This window comes from Natrix helvetica (assembly GCF_964273705.1).
Source record: "Natrix helvetica genome assembly, chromosome: 16".
Lineage (NCBI taxonomy): Eukaryota > Metazoa > Chordata > Lepidosauria > Squamata > Natricidae > Natrix > Natrix helvetica.
In genome coordinates this window covers 2450842-2467755 of record NC_138563.1, presented here as the reverse complement: position 1 = coordinate 2467755, position 16914 = coordinate 2450842, and the positions used below count along the sequence as shown (strand labels likewise).

Below are 16914 nucleotides of genomic sequence, written 5' to 3'. Positions count from 1 at the left end.
AAAAAATCTATTAAATATTTCAGGCGTTCATGAGATACAGTATAAAGCAACTGATTGAAAAAGATGAACAAATCCAGCTATTCCGCCTACACCCGGCAGAGGCCGCTGATAACACGGCGCGGCCCTTCTTTCCCCGCGGATAGCCGCTCTCGATGGTTGCCCTAACGCCGGGCCCGCTCTACCTTCCCGACGTTGCTAGGCTTTAAGACGGGCGCCTCTATGGTCCCAAGATGGCGCCCGCTTTTCCGGGCCAGGGCTGGAAGTGGTGGTTTCCATGCCGACGGAGGCCGCGTAGTGACAGAGAGAAAGAGAGAGAGGCCTAATCCCCTCAATCTGTCTCCATCCGGGGCTCCGCCTCTTCCTCCTCCCGCCTCCGGTTCGGGCTGCTGCGCGCGCCGCCCGGGTGTGGGCGCGGCGTGCGGCGTGGCGTCACTTCCGGCAGCGGGCCCTTCCCGGCCGCCATCTTGCGGTGTGGGGGGACGCGGGGGGCCCCGGCGGCGGCGGAGGGCCGCTCGATGGGACGATGCAGCGCGCGGGGCCGGGCGGGGCGGGGCCTGGCGGGGCGGGGCCGGGGCGCGCGCTGCTGAGGCGGGAGCTGCGGCTGCTCGAGTCCATCTTCCACCGCGGCCACGAGCGCTTCCGCATCGCCCGCGCCTGCCCGGACGAGCTGGGCTGCGAGTTCCTGCCCGGGCCGGCTGGGGGAGGGCCGGTCCGTATCCATGGCAACATCACGGTGAGGAGGGGGGGCTGTGGCTGCCAGAGGGGCTGTGGGCGGGGCTTCGTCCCCCGGGAGGGCGGGGCTTCGGAGGAGGACTCCAGGCCCCATCGTCCCCGGCCGAGGAAGGTCCCAACCCATCGTTCCCTCCTCCCTTGGACTACAGATCCCATCACACCATTCCCTCCCTTGGACTATAGCTCCCATCCCATCATTCCCTCCTTCCTTGGACTACAGATCCCATCACATTCCCTCCCTCTCCTCCCTTGGACTATAGGTCCCATCCCATCATTCCCTCCTTCCTTGGACTACAGATCCCATCACACCATTTCCTCCCTTGGACTATAGGTCCCATCCCATCATTCCCTCCTCCCTTGGACTACAGATCCCATCAAACCATTCCCTCCCTCTCCTCCCTTGGATTATAGGTCCCATCCCATCAGCCCTTCCTCTCGGACTACACTTCCTGTCCCATCATCCCCACCCTCTCATCTCTTGGACTACAGCTCCCATGTCAGTATCCCTTCTCTCTCGGATTACCCCTCCCATCTTGAAAGCCCCTCCCCTTTGTCCCTTAGACTACACTTCCCATGCCTGCCTCCTTTCCCCTCGTATTCCCCTCCCAGCACTCTTCCCTTCCTCGAATTACTCCCCCCCCATCTCAGTATTTGCTGCTGCCCCTCCACTCCTTCCCTCCTCAGGAACCACAGATCCCATCCCGCCATCCCTTCCTCCCTTGGACTATATCTCCCATCTTGAAACCCCTCCCGAGGATTCCAACACCCATCCCGGCATCCCTCCTCTCTTGGACTATACCTCCTGTCCTAGCATCCCTTCCCATCCTCCTTTGGACTACAGATCCCATCCCTCCTCTTCTCTCTTGTTCTACCCCTCCCATCTTGAAATCCCCTCCCTTTAGACTACACATCCCATACCTGCATTCCTCCTCTTCCTCCCTTCAATTACACCCCCCCCCACCATCCTATTATCCCTTCTGCAGCCCCCACCTCCCCCTCCCAAGCAATTGCCCCCCCCCAGCATCCTCTTCCTCCTGCCCTCCCCCCCCCCCTTGGCCTGGGTCCTCATTTTCCCCTCCCTCCCTTCAGGAGGCCTATCCGGCCGTCCCCCCCATCTGGTCGGTGGAATCGGACGACCCCAATCTGGCTGCGGTCTTGGAGAGGCTGGCCGACGTAAAGAAGGGCAACACGTTGGTGAGCGAACAGGAGGTGGCATTTGGGGAGGGGGGGGATAATTGCAAGTCTGGCTGGGAGGGGGGAGGGTCTTTGCTGGCCTTAACCCCCTCCCACCTATCCCCTCCGGCAGCTCCTGCAGCACCTGAAACGCATCATCTCCGACCTCTGCAAACTCTACAACCTTCCTCAGCATCCAGATGTGGAGATGCTGGACCAGCCCTTACCTGCTGAACAGGTGAGTCTTCCCCCCCCCCATCCCCAAAGCCCTCCCCCTCCTTCCAAGCTGGGAAGGGTCTTTGGCTCAGAATTTCAGCCAGACTTCTTCTCCGCAGCACACAGAGATAGTCCTCGATTCGTTTAGTGACCACCCAAAGTTACAACAGCACTGAAAAAAAGTGACCTGACTTGTTTTTCACACTTAAACGACAGTCAGAGCAGCCCCGTGATCGGAATTCGGATGCTTGGCAACCGACTCGCATTTATGACGGTTGCAACCTTCCGACTTCCGGCCTTGAATTGGTAGGGAGATCCTGGCGGCTGAGCTTGAATCCACGGAGACCAATTTCACGAGATCTGCTGGAACGGGGATCCCTTCCTCCAGCTGCAGCTCTGAAATCTTTTCCGTTTCTCCGTAGAATACGCAGGAAGAAGTGTCCTCGGAAGAGGAAGACGAGGAAATGCCCGAGGTATCCGCTCCGTTTATGACCTCCCTTCACCCCCTGAGATTCAAGGGTTTCACCCAAATTAGTTTTATTTCTGTGTTTATTAAACTTATTAGCCACCCATCGTGTGTGCATGTGTGTTTATGGTTATATATCACTGTCTTTTGAGAGCAGACCCAAGAATTTCATTGGTTAAAGTGTGCCAGAGTGTTTTCAGGGGGAAAAGTGTAAATGAAGGTTAATTTATCCTCTATCTCTCTTATCTAATCTATCAATATTTTTTCTATCGATCTTTTCTAATCTATATCTGTCTGCCTGGGTCTATGGGTGTATCTGTCTCTATATCATGTTTGTCTGCCTGTCTATATCAATCTGTCTATATCTATTTTCTCTTATCATTGTTTCCTAATCTATATCTGTCTATCATTTATCTAACTCTTCTCTATTTAATCATCGCTATATCATCTCTATATCTAATCATCTATCTATCCATCTCTGGTTGTGTGTATCTACCTACCTACCTACCTACCTACCTACCTACCTACCATATCTATCTATCTATCTATCTATCTATCTATCTATCTATCTATCTATCTATCTATCTATACATAACCTATCTATATCATCTGTCTCTCTCTCTCTTATCTATCTATCTACATTATCTATATCATCTCTCCCTCTCTCTCTCCCCCTCTATCTATCTATCCTCTATCATTCTTTCCTAATCTATATCTATCTGTCTATCTAGACTGTATCTATCTCTGTCTTCTCTCTGTGTCTCTATCTATCTATCTATCTATCTATCTATCTATCTATCTATCTATCTATCTTCCAGCTATCTCTATCAATCTACCCTGTTTCCCCGAAAATTAAGACCTAACTGGAAAATAAGTCCTAGCGTGATTTTTCAGGGTGCTCCTAATATGAGCGAACCCCCATAATAAGCCCCAGTTAAGATTGCCAGCCAGAGGGATGCATTCAGTACTGTATTTCCCCGAAAACAAGACCTAAATGTAAAAAAAAAATGCCCTAATGCCTCTTTTGGAGCAAAAATGAATATAAGACCCAGTCTTATTTTCAGGGGAACACGGTCTGTCTGTCTGTCTGTCTATCATCTTGCCCCAGGGTGACTGAGGGAGGGGAGGCTTGCAATGTTAAAATCCCTGCTTGCTTTGAGCCAATCCACCCACCGGAAGGGCTGACTCTCACCCTCCCTTTTCTCTCTCTCTCTCTCTCTTTCCCCTCCCGTCCTCGCACCCAGGACACGGAGGAGCTGGACCACTACGAAATGAAGGAGGAAGAGCCGGTGGAAGGGAAGAAGGCGGAGGACGACGGGATCGGCAAGGAGAACTTGGCTATTCTTGAGAAAATAAAAAAGAATCAGAGGCAAGATTACTTAAATGTACGTGTCGCCTTTGGGGGGGGAGATCAGTGGGGGGGGAACATTAAGGGGAGGGAGGGAGTAGGCAGGACTCAGTCTTGGGCATTCTGACGCTTCCCTGTTGCACTGTGGGTAGTCCTCGACTTACGACCATTCATTTAGTGCCTGATCCAGCAGCACTGAAAATGACTTGGAATTTGTCCTCCCACTTAATGACCGGCCCTTGGAGGCCACTAAATGACCCCAGGGACCACCGAATCCGCCCCCACAAGTCTCCCTCCCCGCTCCTTGAACTGCCGCTCGGGGGGGGGCACTATGTGACTCCAATCGACCCCACGGGGATGATCCACAGCCCCCTCCTCTTTCTCCCCCCCTCTCAGGGAGCGGTGTCTGGCTCTGTGCAGGCCACTGACCGGCTCATGAAGGAACTCAGGGATATTTACCGATCGGCAAGTTTCAAAGGCGGTGAGTGTCCGGGGCAGAGAGGAGGGGAGGGGGGACTTCCTCGCTTTGGATTGTTTTTTGGGGGGGAGGGGGGCGTCTTCGCCCTGCCCCTTAAGCTGTCTTTTCTTGGCCCCCTCCCCAGGAAACTATGCAGTTGAACTCATGAACGACAGCCTCTACGACTGGAATGTGAAACTCCTGAAGTAAGTTTCTTCTTTCACTTCGTTTACTCGCTTTACCTGCCCATCCGTTGCCGGGTGAAAGCGACTCTGGGGAGGCTCCTTACCGAGCGATAAAGCCGCGGCAACCCTGAAAATAAGAGAGAACAAACACTGGTAGTCCTCGACGTACGACGGTCCATTTAGTGACTGTTCCTGAAAGTGGACATTAAATAGAGACCATCGGAGGTCCTCGACTTACAGTGACCCATTTAGTGACTGTTTGAAGTGATAACGGCATTGAAAAAAAGGGACGTGTCCTTTTTTCACACGTAACGACAGTGGCAGCATCCCCCCCCCCCCTGATCCAAAATCAGGCAGTCGGCCACTGACTCGTATGATGGTTGTTGTCCCCGTGATCCCCTCTTGCGACCGCCTGCCGAGCAAAATCAGTGGGGAAGGCAGACTCGGTTAACAACCCGGGGGGACTTAATTTAACAGCTGCGGCCGTTCACTTAGCAACCGTGTGGCTAGAAAGGTGGTAAAACGGGACAAAAACTCACCCCGCAAGTGTCTCGCTTAGCAACTGAAGCAATTAGCGATTCCAGGCTCGTTCCATTCAACCATTTTTCTCCCCCCTCTGCCCCCCCAGAGTGGACGAGGACAGCGCCTTGCACAGCGACCTGCAGATCCTGAAAGAGAAAGAAGGGGTGGATTTCATTCTTCTCAACTTCACGTTTAAGGTCAGTCTGGACGGATGGACGGAGGGGCGCAAAGGGAAGCGGCGGCCCTTCCTGCTAAGTTCACCCCCCCCCGCCTTTCTCTTTGCAGGATAACTTCCCCTTCGACCCCCCCTTCGTACGAGTGGTGTCGCCTGTGCTCTCTGGAGGGTGAGTCTCTGGGAGACTGGGAGTTCTAGTCCTGCCTTAGGCGTGAAAGCCAGCTGGGTAAATTTGGGCCGGGTCCTCGCCCAGCTCAGCCCACCTCCCAGGGTGGTTTGTCCAGAGGGAGGAGTACTAAGTACGTCCGCCACCTTGAATTACTCATGAAAAATATCCAAGCGGGAGGATAAATGCAGATAAATGAACATTTCAAAGGCGCCTTCTCCAGTCTTGCGCCTCTAAAAGCAGGCTGGGAATAATAGATCATTTTCTTTCATCGTTAAATCTGCTTGGTTCTTTTAGGTTGGGATCCATTCATTTATCTTTCTCTCTCTTTCTTTCTCTCTTTCTTTCTTTCTCTCTCTCTCTCTGTCTCTTTCTTTCTTTCTTTCTTTCTTCTTCCCTCCCTCCCTCTTACTTTCTCTCTCTGTGTGTCTCTTTCTTTTTCTTTCTTTCTTTCTTTCTTTCTTTCTTCTTCCTTCCTTCCTCTCTCTCTCACTGTCTTTCTCTCTCTGTCTCTTTCTTCCTTCCTTCCTTCCTTCCTTCCTTCCTTCCTTCCTTCCTTCCTTCCTTCCTTCCTCCCTCTCTCTTACTTTCTCTCTCTCTGTCTTTCTTTCTTTTTCTTTCTTTCTTCCTTCTTCTTTCTTCCTTCCTTCCTCTCTCTCTCTCTCTCTGTCTCTTTCTTCCTTTCTCTCTCTCTCTCTCTCTCCCTCTCCCTCTCCAGGTACGTCTTGGGCGGAGGCGCCATCTGCATGGAGCTTCTGACCAAGCAGGTGAGCAAGGCAGGGGAGCATCCTGGCCTCTGGTTGAGGTCCGGGGGAGGTCATCTTCTGCTCCGGACCCGGATTAAACCCTTGCCTTCCTCCTCCGCAGGGCTGGAGCAGCGCCTACTCGGTGGAATCTGTCATCATGCAGATCAGCGCCACCCTGGTCAAAGGCAAAGCCAGAGTCCAGTTTGGGGCAAACAAAGTAAGTGATGGTGGAGAAGCCTCCTTCCTTCCCTCCCTCCCTCCTTCCTTTTCAAACTTCTTCCTTCCTTCCTTCCCTCCTGCCTGCCTTCCTCTCCTTCTCAATTTTCTTCCTTCTCTCCCTCCTTCCTTCCTTCCCTCCATACGCTTCTGCCTGCCTTCCCTTCCTCCTGCCTTCTCAATTTTCTTCCTTCTCTCTCCCCCTCCTTCCTTCCTTTTCAAACTTCCTTCCTTCCCTCCACACCCTCCTTCCTTCCTCCTGCCTTCCTTCTCAATTTTCTTCCTTCTCTCCCTCCCTCCTTCCTTCCTTCCTCCCTTCCCTGCCTCCCTTTTCAAATTCCCACTTCTCCCGCCTTGTGCTGTTGGGCGGGAGAAGCCAGAGGAAAAAAGCAGCAGCTTTAAGCCACCATCATCATCATCTTGGATCTCAGGCAACCTGGCTTGTTTTGAGAGTTATTGCCGTGTTTAAACCTGAACCCACGCAGACCCATTGTGGCTCTTTCCTTTCGAAAGGACGTAAAGGTTTTGTCTCCCCCTTAAATTTTCGTTTTGTGAATAACTCAACATACCCAACTTGGCTTCCTCTCCTTTCCCCCCATCACAACAACCCTGCGAGGGAGACCCACCCTTTAATTCCACCCCCTCCCCTGGGTCGGATTTCTTGGCAGGGTTTTTCAACACACAGACACACCCCCCAAAAAAAAAACCCTTTCCCTTCTCTTCCCCCACAGAACCAGTACAGCTTGACAAGAGCCCAGCAGTCCTACAAATCCCTCGTCCAGATCCACGAGAAGAACGGTAAGGCAACTGTCACGGGGACGGTCGTACGTCGGGGACCACCTGTATCCCCAAAAACCCCACCCCTTAGTCAGAAATGCCCTGACAGTGAGAACAATTAACCAGTGGAACGACTTGCCACTAGAATTTGTGGGTGCTTCAACACTGGAGGTTTTTAAGAAGAGGTTGGATATCCATTTGTCTGAAGTGCTGTAGGGTTTCCTGACCAAACAGGGGGTTGGACTAGAAGACCTCCAAGGTCCCTTCCAATTCTTCTATTCTATGCCTCCAAGGTCTCTTCCAGCCCTGCGATTCTGTGATCTTGGGCAGAGGTTGGACTAGAGGACCTCCAAGGTCCCTTCCAACTCTGTTATTCCTTCCTTCCTTCCTTCAGTTTTTAAAGAAGTGACGTTTGTCTGAAACGGAATAGGATTTCCTGAACAAGCAGGGGGGTTGGACTAGAAGACCTCCAAGGTCCCTTCCAAGCCCACAAGTCTGTAATCTTGTGCAGGGGTTGGACTAGATTCACTAGAAGACCTCTAGGTCCCTTGCAACCCTGGAATTCTACGATCTTGGGCAAGGGGAGGGGGGGGTTGGACTAGAAGGCCTCCCGGGGTCCCTTCCAACTGCTTATTCTATCTTCGCTCTTTCCTGAAGCCCTCTTTTGATTCGCTCCCTCCTTTCCCAGGCTGGTACACGCCCCCCAAGGAAGACGGCTAGCCACGGCGCCCGACGGAACCGGACTCCTCCACCCACCCACCCTCGCGCCCCATCCCACTCCGGACCCCCCTCCTCCTCGCTGGACGCTGTGCAAGGACATTTTTTCCCCCTCCCTCGGACTCCTTCGCCAGCTCTGTGGCCGAGCTGCTCCGATCGCCTGTGGGGCGGGCTTCTTACAAACTATCGCCGTGAGCAGCCCCCTCCCCCTCTTGGACCCTCACTGGCCGGCGATCGGCTCCCCCCCCTCGCTCTTATTAAACAGGGGGGAGGGAAGAATGAAAACACACACACACACACACCTAAAATGAAATTTTCTCTTCTCTTCTGCCCGGAGTTTTCTACAGCTTTTCTGCTGTAGTTGTAAGAAAACACACCGGGGGGAATCAAATACGGCCTCTTCCTTCTGCGCTGGATTTAATTTATTTTCTTATTTTCATGTACAACACTTTCTCCTCCTCCTCTTCTTCTCCTCCTCCCCCTGCCTCCCCTTCCTTCCTTCTTTCCTTTCTTTTATTTTTCATTTTTTTCTTCTTCTTTTTTTGGGGGGTTACAGTGTGTGATGGATGTCTATGGGGGGAAAAAAATATGTATCTTTGGAGAACAATTACATTTGTTAATTTCAAGGGGGCGGTCTGGCTGTCCCTCTGTCCGGGGGAAAGCGGGCGAGGACGGCGGGTTCCGGAAACGGTGGCGGCGTTGCAGAAAAATAACCCGAGCGATAAATTTTTATCTTCCGTCAGTTTTCTTGGCTGGCAAAAGAAAGAAAAAAATATGGCCCAAAATGTAAACGCTTCCAGTTTCAGCAGAGAAATCTGCATTTTGCTACTCTTGCCAAGAATTTTGTTTTCCTCCCTTCCCTGGGATGTTTTACAAGATGTCCTCGCTTAATGACCCCAAGAGAGCCTGGGATTTTGGAGCAGGAGCCGTTGCAGTCCTTAAGCAAGTGGTCCTCGCTTAACGACCCCAAGAGCCTGGAATTTTGGAGAGTGAGCCGTTGCAGTCCTTAAGCAAGTGGTCCTCGCTTAACGACCCCAAGAGAGCCTGGGATTTTGGAGGATGAGCCGTTGCAGTCGTTAAGCAGGACACCCGGTGGCCTGACTTTATTTTGGGACTATTTTTACCAGGGTCATAAAGTGAGTCTTTTGAGTGGTGCGGTAGTGGCCTAGAGGTGGAGCTCTCGCTTCCCCGTCAAGAGGCTGTGAGTTCGACCCTAGGTAGAGGCAGATATTTCTCTCCCTGAGAATATATTTGCTGGACAAAACTCCGCTCTGGGGACACGAAAGGCGTCCGGCCAGTAAAAACACTGCTAGCTCCATTCAGTTGCCTGGACTCCACCCTGCAAGGGATTATTAAAAGAAGGTGAGTAAGTGAACTGTTGCAAGTTGAGAACCACTTGTCACTTTGCCGTTGTTAAACAAACCATCGAGTTGTGACCAATGTTCCCTCTAAGCTGCGCGCCTGCGCGCCCGCGCACATAGCATGACAACACCGCGCAGCAGTTTCTAACTGCCGCGCAGTGATTTTCAATGTCCCGTTTCCCATTAGATGAGAGGCCACACTCCGCTCCCAGCGCTCGCTTTCGCACTCCTGGGCTTTCTTTGCATAACGGCTGGAGTCCCTGCCCATTCTGCTCCAAGTCGCGGAGCACCCAGGCTGATTTCTGTCCCAGAAGTTCTACCTCTCCACTCTCGGGATGGAGGCAGGGAAAGTTTGGATCTGTGGTTGGTTGCGCAGCCGGACTTAGGTGGTGGGGGAGAGAAAGCGGGCGTCTCCCGCCCTTTCTTGCTCGCGCTTGCCGGTTCCCAGGACAATCTAGAGCCAGTGGGGAAGGAGCGATGGGTGTTGGCTGCCGTTCGGATTGGATTGCAGTGCACCCACCCCCTCCGGGCAGAGGCTGCACTTGACTGAAGCGTGGAAGCTCCTTAACCAGCTACTTTGGAGGGTTGCGGCTTTTGGATCAGGTTTCCCTCTTCTGTGCCATTTCTGCAGCCCCTGGGCCTCCTCTTTCCCTAATAATATTAATAACGGGGCTTCTAATAATAAAGACACAGAATAATAACCATAAAATTCATTAAAAAGGTTTATTTTCTTTTGTGGCTGCGATCCCGATATTGTCCACAGGAGGGCACACTTTTCCGTCCCTTAGCGTTAGCACTGAAGTCATCATAAGGCTTAATGTACATAAAGAAAATGGGGTGGGGGGAGTTTCAACCCCCCCGCAATGTCGGGCGAAACTTCACACTTTCTCCGCCGTTGCGAACTCCGTCACGTGACGCTCAGGGAACGGGAACGCGCCAAACTCCAGGATAATATTCGGGGGGGGGGGGGCAGGCGGGTTGTACGGAAGGGTCTCCCATTGCTGGGGCGGAACGTTCGTGTGGCGCCCGCGGTTTCCCAGCCGGCTGCTTTTGCGACCCGGACCATCGCGGCCGGAAGTGGCCGGTCCGTCGGCGCGCCTTTTCCGGGCCGCCATGATGGAGGAGGAGGAGGAAGCGTCGTCGTCGTCGTCTTCTTGGTCGGCGCTGGATTCGTTCCGCCGCCGCTGGCAAGCCGAGCTGGCCCGGGAAGGTCCGAGGCGGCGGCAGAAGAGCGGCGGGAGCCGGAAGAGGCCTCGGGAAGCGGAAGGCGAAGAGCCGCAGCCGGTGCGAAGCTGGGGCGGCTACGGGGCTCTCCTCGGGGGGCTGCTGGAGGAAGAGCCGCCGCTCCAGCGCCTCCTCCTCCGCATCTCGCCTGAGGGGGACCCCGGCCCCGCTGCGGAGACCCCCGGAGGAGGAGGAGGAAGAGGAGGCGGAGGAAAGGAGGACCTGCTGGGGCAGCTCATCCGAGACCTGGTAAGGGGACTCAAGGCTCCTTTTGGGGGCTTCAGCGGGTTCTCCCCTCCCCCCCTTAGATCAGGGGGGTCCAAACTGGGGAACTTTAAGACTGGTGGACTTCAACTCCCAGAATTCCCCAGGCCCTTCAATCTAAGGCAGGGAATTCTGGGAGTTGAAGTCCACCAGTCTTAAAAGTTCCCCAGTTTGGACCCCCCTGCCTTAGATTGAAGGGCCTGGAGCCCCCAACCCCCCCCCCCTTCAAGGGAACCTCTTTCCCCCACTTGGCGCCCTGCAGGGCGGGCTGGATGACAAAGCCCATGATCCCCTGCCGCTCGTCCCACTTTTTGGATGCCTCTTCGATTGCTGATTCTGCTGCGCCAAAGGAAGGGGCCTTTTTCTTTCTTTTCCCCCTTCCCCCCCCCCCCCGTTTTTCCTATTGTGTGATTTTGTGTGTGTGTGTGTGTGTCTGTCCGTCCGTCCATCCATCCATCCTCTTGGCAGGAGGATCAACCTATCTATCTAATCTCTCTCTCATCTCTCTCTATCTCTCTATCTATCTATCTATCTACTTACCTACCTATATCTACCCCTCATCTCTCTATCCCTCCTTTAATAAATATTTCAGCAACTTGTGGATGTCGGAAAAATGGATTGAGATATATTCATGCAGCACATAAAAAACAGTTGTGGTCGTAAGTCCAAGACGACCCCTTTTCAGTGGCAATCTGCATTCTCTTGTTTGGGGCAAAGAAACAGGACCAAAAGCCCAAACACCAGACATTGTTTCCTCTTAAGGACTAGTAGATTGTCCTCCTGTTTAAGCATGCAGGACAGGCAGGTATCTTCCCTCCCACCTCCTTAAATATTCACAATCCCTTCTCTTGCTTTCTCAGGGTGATGGTGTACGACCTCCGCAGAAGTGAGCCTGTCTCCTCGCTTTGTGGCCATCAGTTGGGGGTCTCGGTGGTGCAGATGGACGACTGGAAGGTGGTCAGCGGCGGCGAAGAAGGGCTGGTCTGCGCATGGGACCAGCGCATGGGCAGCAAGCTCTGGGAGATGCATGCCAGGTGAGATCCTACCGGCTTTAACAGATTCACAGAGTTGGAAGGGCCCTTGTAGGTCATCTAGTCCAACCCCCCGCCCAAGCAGGAGACCCTACACCATTTCTGACCGATGGCAGTCCAGTCTCTCCTTGAAAGCCTCCAGTAATGAAACTCCCACAACTTCTGAAGGCAACTTCGGTTCCAAGGGTTGATTGTTCTGTCAGAAAATTTCTCCTTATTTCCAGGTTGAATCTCTCCTGGGTCAGTTTCCATCCATTATTTCTTGTCCGGCCTTCGGGTGGTCCATATTCCCCGTTAGTGACCCTTCCCAGGCAGCTCCTGGCAAGCAAAGCCAATGGGAGGAACTGGATTCGTTTTAACGGCCACCTGATCCACTTAACAAACTCAGCAAAAATTCATGAGATTGGATGTGGCTCAATTAACAATCGCATCACTCAGAGATGAAAGTGCCGTTCTCAATTGTGGTCATAAGTTGAGGACTACCTGTACGTCTTTAAGAGGCAGCTGGAGCAGGAAGAAATGGATTAAGGGTAGAAAAAAACACTTTCTTCTCCTCCTCTCCTCCTCCTCCTCCTCCTCTTCTTCCCCTTCCCCTTCTTCCTCTCTCCTCTTCTTCTCTTCCTCCTCCTCCTCTTCTTCTTCCCTTCTTCCTCTCTCCTCTTCTTCTTCTCTTCCTCCTCCTCCTCCTCCTCCTCTTCTTCTTCCCCTTCTTCCTCTCTCCTGTTCTTCTTTTCCTCTTCTTCTTCCCCTTCCCCTTCTTCCTCTCTCCTGTTCTTCTCTTCCTCCTCTTCTTCTTCTTCCCCTTCCCCTTCTTCCTCTCTCCTGTTCTTCTCTTCCTCCTCTCTTATTATTTTTCTTATTCCATCTCTTCCTGCTCCAGCTGCATTTCAGAAAGATTCCACTTGAGTGCGCTCAAAACTATTTTTCTGCTTTTGGAAAAAATAAACTTATTTTTCTGTTGTCCTACTGCACTTTACAAAAGCAGAGAAATATGTTTCCTATGACTGGAACCCCAAGGCAGGCAGCCTCGTGTTCGCTTCGAGAGGCATTACCAGCCAACTGCGTTTTCCCCAGGGTCAGCCTTTCTTAGGCGTTACGGGACGTCCGCCGTGCCCTCGGAGGGCTGTTAAAAATAAATAAATCAGGGGGGCCTTGAGGTTTTCTTACATACAGGTCATCCTCAGCTTACAACCACAATTGGGCCGAACATTTCTGTTGCTAAGGGCCATTTTTTGCTCGCTTTTGCCCCCAGCCCCCAGGAGCCCTTTGCAGGCCTCTCAAACACTCTGCATGCCCCATTTTTCACAAAAAAACAAGGCATCCAGGGGGATTGGGAGGTCTGCAGAGTGCAAAACCTTTTTTTAAAATTTACAATCTTGGTGCATCTTATACTCCCAAAACTACAGTCATCAGTGGAACAGCTTGCCTTCAGAAATGGTGGGTTTTTAAGAAGAGACTGGACAGTCACTTATCTGAAAGGATATAAGGTTCTCCTGCTTGAGCAGGGGGCTGGACTAGAAGACCTCCAAGGACCCTTCTATTCTAGTCTAGTCTAGTCTAATCTAGTCTAGACTATTCTGTTTTCTATCATTTCTATTCTATTCTGTTTTCTATTCATTCTATTCTATTCTGTTTTCTATCATTCTGTTCTATTCTGTTTTCTATCATTCTGTTCTATTCTGTTTTCTATCATTCTATTCTATTCTATTTTCTATCTATTCTATTCTGTTCTGTTCTATTTTCTATCATTTTATTCTATTCTATTTTCTATCATTCTGTTCTATTCTGTTTTCTATCATTTTATTCTATTCTATTTTCTATCATTCTATTCTATTCTATTCTGTTTTCTATCATTCTATCCTATTCTGTTCTATTTTCTATCATTTTATTCTATTCTATTCTGTTTTCTATCATTCTATCCTATTCTGTTCTATTTTCTATCATTTTATTCTATTCTATTCTGTTTTCTATCATTCTATTCTGTTTTCTATCATTCTATTCTGTTTTCTATCATTCTATTCTATTTTCTATAATTCTGTTCTATTCTGTTTTCTATTCATTCTGTTCTGTTCTATTTTCTATCATTTTATTCTATTCTGTTTTCTATCATTCTATTCTGTTCTATTTTCTATCATTTTATTCTGTTCTATTTTCTATCATTTTATTTCTGTTCTATTCTGTTCTATTCTATTCTAAACCATTGACTGACTGCTGGTCCTTTTATTCCAGGCACCCCATTCGCCACGTCCGCTTCAACTCCCACAGCCTCATCACGGCCAACGTCCCCAATGAAAAAACTCCCCGGGGGGGCCAGCATCACGGACGACGACTTGACCGCTCACCGAAGGTACTTTATCCCAATCCGCAGGAGGCGCCCTGTGACACCTCTCTTCGGTGTCGCTGGACTACAATCCCCAGGAGTCTCAGCGAGGCAGTATGGCAGGGCACCAGGAGTCCTCCCCAAGGTGGCCTTCCTGATTTTAAACAAACGAAAGGAGGAGGATGGGAGAGCGAGGTCTTAACGCTGTCAGAGAACCAGGAATCTTGGGGGTTTAGGGTAGGAAGACTATCCAAGTATGAGTTGCGAGCGAGCTCCGTGGTGAACAGCAAGAGGCTGGTTGACTCCTGGAAAAGCAAACCCAGCGCAATGGGTGAAAGGTGGTTTGAGGTTCCAGCACCTGTTTTTATGGGTTGGTTTGGCTAAGGTTGATGGGAATTATAGTTCAGCTGTTTCTGGATGGGTATTGGTGTCTCCTCTGCTTGGAAAACGGGTTAGCTAACCAAATTCTATTTAAATCCTCTCTTTTCTTCCCTTCTCTCTTCTCTTCCCATCCCTTCCCTCCTCTCTTCTCTTCTCCTCTTTTTCCATTCCATTCTTCTCTTCCCTCTTCTCTTCCCTTCCATTCTCTCTTCTCCTTTTTTCCATTCTATTCTTCTCTTCCTTTCCCTTCTCTCTTCTCTTCTCCTCTTTTTCCATTCCATTCTTCTCTTCCCTCTTCTCTTCCCTTCCCTTCTCTCTTGTCTTCTCTTCTCTTTTTCCATTCCATTCTTCCCTTCCCTCTTCTCTTCCCTCTTCCCTTCCCTCCCCTCCACCCCTGTTCTCTTCTGTAATCTCTTCTCTTCTTCTCTGCTCCCCTCCCTTCCTTCCCTCTTCTCTCTCCTCACCTTCTCCCTTCCTTCCTTCCATCCATCCATCCATCCTTCCTTCCATCCATCCATCCTCCATCCATCATACACAGTGGTTAAAATGCAGCATTGCAGGCTAACTCTGCTGATTGCCAGCAGTTCTATCCTGACAGGGCTCAAGGTTGACTCAACCTTCCCTCCTTCCGAAGTGGGTAAAATGAGCACCCAGATTGTTGGGGGCAAGAGGCTGATTCTGTCAACTGCTTGGAAAGGGCTGTAAAAGCACTGTAAAGCGGTATATAAGTCTAAGGGCTATTGCTATTCTGCTTACTTTCTTTCCCCTTCTCTCCTAACAGGCACCGAGGCATCATCTACGCCTACGAGTTTTCTGTCGACCAGTTGGTGGCCGAGAGCGTCCTTCCTATCTGCCGTTCCTCTTACAACGAAATGACCGGCTACAACTACAATATTGGCCTTGTGGTCCCCTATGACAACATCTAGGCAGCGCCGGAAGAAGGGGAGAACCAAGATGTCTGGGGAGATTCTCCGTCATGCAGGCCAGGGTTGTCCCAAAGGGGCCTTTTTTCTTTTCAAGAGGCAGCTGGACTTTCTGGTTTGTTTTGTTTCTCCGAAGACGTTTCGAGGATGAGAGGCGCGAAACGTCTTCGAGGAGAAAGGGAGTCCAGGGGCCTCTTGGGGAAAAAAAAAAAGCACCTTCAGGCCAAGGGGAAGACCAACTAAGCTGGACCCTGGAGAAGGGGAACCCCAAGGATGGAACTCCTGCAGAGCTCTTGGGAGGGCTTGGGCTGGCCCATCAGGCAGCAGCAAAAGAGGGGCACATGGGATCTCCCCAAAACTTCTAACAACACCACTGTAGAATGGAAGAAATGATGGCCCACAGGAACCACGATAGATAGGTAAGAATCAGGAGGTAGTAATAAAGACTGAAGCCCAAAAACCAGGAGTTAGGAACACGGGCTGCTGCCCACATGGGCAGAGACCGCAGGGAGGGGCTCCATTCAATTGCACTGCGTTCAACACTGCTTTTCTGGAGCTGGCACCAATGCTACCTGCAACACCTGGAGAGCTACCTGCAATATCTGGAGAGCTACCTGCAACACCTGGAAAAGATGGGGCTTTGGGAGCTTTTTTCTTGTAAATAAAATATCTTTATTAAGCGATGGTCTCGGAACAGGTGTTGGTGTGCTTGAAAAATGGCTGTTTTTATTGTCAGTGATGCTTGTGTTTGAAACCCCAAATTAAGAGGAGATCCGGAGGACGCCCTGCCACGCCTTCCGTGGCCCTTCCACCACAGGTAAGTCGAGCACGTGTGTGTAAGTATCCTTTCTCCTCCAGCTCCATTGGCACTTCCCCTTGATTGCGCCAGGACTGCCGAACCTGCGACCTTTCCTCTTAACCTTGCTGCCTAAGGGCGCTGGGAGTTGTAGTACATATCTAACTCGATGCAGCCCGAGGTTCTTTGCCCGATCCGGCTTATCCATGCCAGTTCCTGCTGGCTGGGTCAAAAAAAAAAAAAAAATGTGGCACGAGTCATTTTTGGAGGCCTCCTTTGCTGGATGGGCCAGTGGAGCTACAGAAGAAAGAAATGCACACACGTGGCCGGATGTATATTATTGTGTATACCAGCGAGGGCAGGTGTTTTGCAAACTTGTCGGAGGTGGGGGACCTCAACTCCCAAGTAATTTTGGGAGTCGAAAGCCGTGCCCCTTCGAAGTTGCCAAGTTTCAAAAAGACTGCTCTCTCTTACCAGCTCTAGGCTGCAAAAACATGGTAGGCCACTAGAGGGCGCCAAAACAAAAATGTAGCTTCCCTCTGGTGGCTTGCTTCTACTTTTGCAGACCAGAACTCGTAACCTTAGTGGTATACACACCTTAATGTATGGTAATATGTAGATCAGGGGTGTCCAAACTTGGGAACTTTAAGACTTGTGGACTTCAACACCCAGAATTCTGGGAGTTGAAGTCCACAAGTCTTAAAGTTCCCAAGTTTGG

The 16914-nt window shown here is 51.0% G+C and overlaps 2 protein-coding genes across 3 annotated transcripts; both read left to right on the top strand.

The window, feature by feature from the left end:
* The first annotated feature begins 457 nt into the window (after window positions 1–457).
* On the top strand, window positions 458–8522 carry UBE2Q1 (ubiquitin conjugating enzyme E2 Q1). The gene is made up of 13 exons (XM_081967948.1): window positions 458–733; window positions 1822–1926; window positions 2039–2143; window positions 2544–2594; window positions 3832–3972; window positions 4332–4416; window positions 4538–4598; window positions 5206–5296; window positions 5385–5443; window positions 6159–6207; window positions 6308–6403; window positions 7134–7200; window positions 7868–8522. The coding sequence occupies exons 1-13, from the start codon at window positions 524–526 to the stop codon at window positions 7897–7899; spliced, it is 1152 nt and encodes a 383-aa protein (XP_081824074.1). The 5' UTR covers window positions 458–523; the 3' UTR covers window positions 7900–8522.
* Window positions 8523–10588: 2066 nt separating this feature from the next.
* On the top strand, window positions 10589–16083 carry LOC309399826 (F-box/WD repeat-containing protein 8-like). 2 transcript variants are annotated; one of them, XM_081967950.1, is made up of 4 exons: window positions 10589–10730; window positions 11606–11779; window positions 14006–14123; window positions 15259–16083. In XM_081967950.1, the coding sequence occupies exons 2-4, from the start codon at window positions 11610–11612 to the stop codon at window positions 15391–15393; spliced, it is 423 nt and encodes a 140-aa protein (XP_081824076.1). In that variant the 5' UTR covers window positions 10589–10730; window positions 11606–11609; the 3' UTR covers window positions 15394–16083. The 2 variants fall into 2 exon arrangements, with proteins under 2 accessions (XP_081824076.1, XP_081824075.1); XM_081967949.1 differs by having other exon boundaries at window positions 14006–14241.
* Window positions 16084–16914: the final 831 nt, after the last annotated feature.